Raw genomic sequence first — 6,000 nt, 5'->3', positions numbered from 1 at the left:
TGTAGCAAGGCCCTAACTTTTTTCGTGAAAGCCCGTTTCAGTCAATAAGTCTTAAAAAAAACGTGTAAAGATATTGACAATAAGCTAAGTCATCTGCAGCAAAGTTTTATAAATGAGGGTTTCTCCTTTTTAGACAATAAGCTACGCAAACCCAGGAAGACATGGAATCGTTTAAATCAAGTATCATTACATCTTCCTTTCTTAAAGAGAAGTAAGGCAGTACTTATAAGCTTACATATTTATATATAAACATACATATATATATATCTATATCCGAAGCCGTGCAAGCACACTCTTTTGAGAATGCAACGTATAGTTGTACAGAAGAAAAGCAATCTTGCCTCAAATGAATGGCAACCTTTTGTAGGTCTATGAAGTTAATTTAAACTTTAGGTTTACACGGTGCTTTCTTTCCGAAGTACCTGCACTCATGAATATGTCTGTATGTGTCAGTCGGTCAAATCCACGCGCTTTGCACCGGCGAAGTACCGCTTTTAAATTTTTATTAAGAAGAAAATAAAACGTTTTTAAATTGAGGGAAAATATGCTAATAACAGTTTGTTAAGGATCAGTTTTTTTGTGAAGCTGCCTTTACTCAAGTGATCACTTCGACCTGACTTGGTGGACAAGTGTAAGCGTTACCTGGAAGTAACCACCCATACAATCAGATTGTGAATCAGACTATGAATGCCGTGAATGTAATTTCACACTCACTGCACTTGCTTACGGTAATCGAACCTCGGACGTCAGCAGTAGAGGGGCTTAGCAGCGGTGAAGTATTGGTTTTAAATTTTAATTAAGAACAAAAGAAAACCTCAGAGGTTCGATTCCCGAAAGGGAGTGAAGTGAGTGTCCGGCTACCTACCAGGTAAAGCTTATGGTCGGACAGCAAGTGACGTAACATCAGCCACGGTGCCTTCAGTTGTGAGAAGCAGATCATAGAATGATTGAAAATAGTTTTGCATTTACCTTTTTAGTAAAAGGCGAGCTTTTAAGCCTGAGAAATCACCCCGTAAATGCATACGTTTAATTGCACATGTGTTAATATGTATGGTTACACAGTATTGAAAGACAGTGAACAACGTCAGTTACCTTTGTTCCCGCGTTTGATAAAAGGCGAGCTTTTAAGCCTGAGAAATCACCCCGTAAATGCACACGTTTAATTGCACGTGTTAATATCTATGCTTACACAGTATTAAAAGACACTCAAAAATTAACGTCATTTACCTTCGTTCCCGCGTTTGACTCGTGCTGTAAATCTCTTCCTTGTTTTTAGGTCACGTGATTACGTAGGAGGCGTGATGACGCGATACGTGACTCCGCCTCCTCCATTACAGTATATGGACAAAAAATATGTTCCAGTTATGACCATTACGCGTAGAATTTCGAAATGAAACCTGCCTAACTTTTGTAAGTAAGCTGTAAGGAATGAGCCTGCCAAATTTCAGCCTTCCACCTACACGGGAAGTTCGAGAATTAGTGATGAGTGAGTCAGTCAGTCAGTCAGTCAGTCAGTCAGTCAGTGAGGGCTTTGCCTTTTATTAATATGTATAGACATCCATCCATCCATCCATCCATCCATCATCCATCCATCATCCATCATCCATCCATCCATCATCCATCCATCATACATCCATCCATCCATCCATACATACATACATACATACATACATACATACATACATACATACATACATACATACATACATACATACATACATACATACATACATACATACATACATACATACATACATACATACATACATCGATTATAAAAAACCACCAACAATTCAGGGTACACAAGGCGTGAGTATTGTAGCTAGAATGCAGCCATCTATAATGCGGTTTAATAATAATGTACAACTAGTAAATATAATGGAATAACCACATTGGGCATTTGGAGTGTTGGAAAATGCATCAGTCATTATGCCTTTGGGAAACTTGATATCTGATAAGTAATAATCACGTTTTAATGCTTTATTTTAGGAATTGAATTGTATTATCACAATACATTACCCTCCTCAAGCATAACCTTCTACTTATTCAGTCTGTGGTATTCTATACATGTCAAAAAGGACCAGAAACGTCGGATCATTTTCACCTCTTAAAGTGTGTCCAGTGAAACAAATAACAATTGCTTTGAGTAGTGGACAGTGTTAACTCTGTGTGTGTGTCATGGTAATATTATAACTATCAAAGACTACAGGGAATCAGTTACAGCCATTATATAAAAACTCTTGAACTAAAGACAAAATATCATTGAGGAAGAGTCACCTGCAAATGGTAATTCATTCCTGACCCAACAAATTCTCTAAAGGCATCATATGTCCTCTTTTTCACCCAGCTGTCTATGTACATGCGTTCTGTTCCAAAACGAATAATTTCATCATGGAATTCTCCTTCCTGTAAATATAAAACAATTAAAAAACATGAGCTTAGGTAATCAATTGATAATACATCTGAATATTACATTAAAATCATAAAATAAAAGGTCTGTATAGAAAACTACAGTCGTGGCCAAAAGTTTTGAGAATGACAGAAATATTAGGTTTTCTCAAAGTTTGCAGCTTCAGCGTTTTTAGATCTTTTTGTCAGATGTTTCTATGGTATACTGAAGTATAATTACAAGCATTTCATAAGTTTCAAAGGATTTTACTGACAATTACATTAAATTTATGCAAAGAGTCATTATTTGCAGTGTTGGCCCTTCTTTTTCAAGACCTCTGCAATTCGCCCTGGCATGCTGTCAAGCAACTTCTGGGGCAAATCCTGACTAATGGCAGACCATTCATGCATAATCAATGCTTGGAATTTGTCAGAAATTGTGGGTTTTTGTTTGTCCACCTGCCATGTGAGGATTGACCACAAGTTCTCAATGGGATTAACGTCTAGGGAGTTTCCTGGCCATGGACCCAAAATTTTGATGTTTTGTTCCCCGAGCCATTTAGTTATCACTTTTGCCTTATGGCACGGTGCTCCACTATGCTGGAAAAGGCATTGTTTGTCACCAAAACTGTTCTTGGATGGTCGGGAGAAGTTGCTCTTTGAGGATGTTTTGGTACCATTCTTTATTTATGCTTGTGTTCTTAGGCAAAATTGTGAGTGAGCCCACTCCCTTGAATGAGAAGCAACCCCATGCATGAATGGTCTCAGGATGCTTTACTGTTGGCAAGACACAGGACCGATAGTAGCGCTCACCTTTTCTTCTCTGGACAATCTTTTTTCCGGATGTCCCAAACAATCAGAAAGGGGATTCATCAGAGAAAATGACTTTACCCCTGTCCTTAGCAGGCCAATCCCTGTACCTTTTGCAGAATATCAGTCTGTCCCTGATGCTTTTCTTGGAGAGCAGTGGCTTCTTTGCTGCCCTCCTTGACACCAGGCCATCCTCCAAAAGTCTTCGCTTCACTGTGTGCCTGCTGCCAATCCTGAGCAAGCTCTGCACTGGTGGTACCCTGATCCCACAGCTGAATTAACTTTAGGAGATGGTCTTGGCACTTGCAGGACTTTCTTGGGCACCCTGAAGCCTTCTTCAGAATCAAACCTCTCTATTCTAACTCAATCAGCATGACAGAGTGATCTCCAGCCTTCTCCTTGTCAACACTCTCACCTGTGTTAACGAGAGGATCACTGAAATGATGTCAGCAGGTCATTTTGTGGCAGGGCTGACCTGCAGTGGAAATGAGTTTTTTGGGATTACGTTCATTTTCATGGCAAAGAGGGACTTTGTAATTAATTGCAATTCATCTGCTTATTCTTCATAACATTCTGGAGTATACGCAAATTGCCATCACAAAAACTGAGGCACAACATTTTGTGAAAATTAATATTTGTGTCAACACTTTTGTCCATGACTGCATACTTACAAGTAAATAACAAGCATAAACAAAAAAAACTATTTTCTTTAAAATTACATAATAAAAGTGAAATACAAAATGTTTCTTGCCATCCAACCATTAACTTATTGAAAACACTTAACAATAACACTTTAGTGTATGGATATAGGTGCAACTTGCTCTGTCAGCTCTCTGGTCGGGACAGGATCATCAGCTGCTTGACATAAACTGAGATTGTATCACCATCATAGCAGAATTGCCTTCAAATATGCAGAAGTACTTAATAAGTAATCATTATGATTACTTCTGCACTTATCTTCAAGACCGCCTAGTCTCTAAACTTGGCATCTTTTTTATTCTTGAGCATTCAAACTCTGAATAGTTCTTCTCAACTCCAAATTTCTGTATCCCCTCTGTGCTTACCTTGAATGGACATGGGCGCAAACACACACACATATTCCAACTAAGCCTGTACCTTTACAAAAGTATTACCTTTTGTGCTTTTAAATTATAAAATTGCTTAAAAAAATAACACACACATAATCCACAGACACACCTTAACACCCCTTCACATCCACAAATGGCATTGTAGTAGAAATTCTCCACCAAATTCTAGGAGTCCTTGTTGAAGATCTTCAAGTGTTTCCTATTGGCTGTCTGCTACCAGCTTATATTATTGTTATCATGTGTGTACTCTTCGTTGGGCATGGATAATTTGGATTTATGAACCAAAATGCACATCATGCAGACATTACAATGTAATATGCAGTAGATTTGGCATTCAGCCACTGTTGGTTGTTGACAGCATTGGATATCACAGCATTTGTAGAGGGAAAAAAAAAAAAAAAAAAAAAAAAAAAAAATTGACTTGCCTCTACAGCTCTTAGGACATCTCTGAAAACTGATCTTTGTTTCCTTTTATCAGTTTTGGCCCTGTGCTTGTTCCCATCTGTAGCAAGAGTTCGGAGTTTTGTACAGAAAAGTTCCAGATCTTCAAATTCAAACTCCTGTATGATCATCAAAACCAGGAGACATTCAATTCAGTTAAGGTTATACCACAAATTCAATTCTAAAAACCACTGCCAATAACACTTGCACGCATCTCTTTAAGGCTCTGTATTGTACATGTATTCTAAAGGCTAATTATGAAAATCTAGTAGAACCTAGTTTTGTTTTATACTACACAACAAAATCATCATACAATAGGGAAGAAAAATAAATGTTTCATAAAACTGGGTACTTCATTTAAATAATTTTGTACACTTCAACTTTATTGGTCAGAGAATTCTCCCAGTTCTTTCCATGGCCAAAATTTAAGAATTATACGTCAACTTCCAAAGAACCTTTTCTCTGACTAGCAGTTTAATCAAACCAAACCACATCAATCTGGTAAGCAACCTTTGGATGGATGGTAGACAGCAGCAACGCCAGCGACTGAATCTCACTGTATTCCATCAATTCCAGTCACTGGACATTAGCCTAACCTAACATCTTACACCACCAAAGAAAGTAAGGGGAAAATTCTGGACAACCAGTTTTTCAAATAGAAAAACAGAGTTCAAAGCTTTGCTTGACAGGTTAAATTTTCTTTTGAGTTAAATAAATTGGTATACTACTAAACCCTTATATTATCCTTCTGAGGGTAGTACAATGGTTAGCACTATTGGCTCACAAATTCACCATCTTGTGTTTAAATCTCGTATCCAGTCATTGACCATATAGAGATTACTTGTTTGGCCCAATTCTGCATCAGTTTCTGTGTATTCCAGTTTTTCTCCCACATTCCAGAGATGATTAAATCTAAATTGGTCTCATGTGTGACTGTGGGTATGTGTACATAGGATTGAGCACAGATATGTTCAGATTCAGCGGGTTGGAAAATGGATGGATGGATGGACTAGGGCCCAGTTCATTGGCTGTTCCTTCACTATGCCCAAAGTTGCCAAGATAAAATCCATTAATTGTGGTTACAGTGTTAATTAACATATGTTAACCTCGTGTACCACTCCACTTTAAAAGTGAAAAAAGAGGGCATCCTCCAGGGTACAAACCTGGAGCTCATTAACACCAGGGAGCAGTGCTAGCTCTGCACCACGGCCAGTGAATATGCTGAACGTTAGGCTCCATTAATGTTACTTTCGGTACAGTATACCTGTAAATG

General features: G+C 38.1%; 1 protein-coding gene across 3 annotated transcripts in view; it reads right to left on the bottom strand.

The window, feature by feature from the left end:
* Positions 1 to 6,000, bottom strand: part of ifrd1 (interferon-related developmental regulator 1) — an 87,119-nt gene that overhangs the window by 43,051 nt on the left and 38,068 nt on the right. For all 3 annotated transcript variants that reach the window (XR_007935233.1, XM_051928716.1, XM_051928717.1), the window contains exons 9-10: positions 4,708 to 4,846; positions 2,278 to 2,402 (exon numbers count right to left, since the gene is read on the bottom strand). Coding sequence is in view for 2 of the 3 variants with exons in the window: in XM_051928716.1 (XP_051784676.1) it covers positions 2,278 to 2,402; positions 4,708 to 4,846 (264 nt within the window). In the remaining variant the exon portion in view is untranslated. The remainder of the gene's footprint in view (positions 1 to 2,277; positions 2,403 to 4,707; positions 4,847 to 6,000) is intronic.

This window comes from Erpetoichthys calabaricus, chromosome 1 (assembly GCF_900747795.2).
Source record: "Erpetoichthys calabaricus chromosome 1, fErpCal1.3, whole genome shotgun sequence".
NCBI classification, from domain to species: Eukaryota; Metazoa; Chordata; class Cladistia; order Polypteriformes; family Polypteridae; genus Erpetoichthys; species Erpetoichthys calabaricus.
The sequence above is the reverse complement of the archived record's forward strand: the minus strand, read 5'-3'. Positions and strand labels throughout refer to the sequence as shown.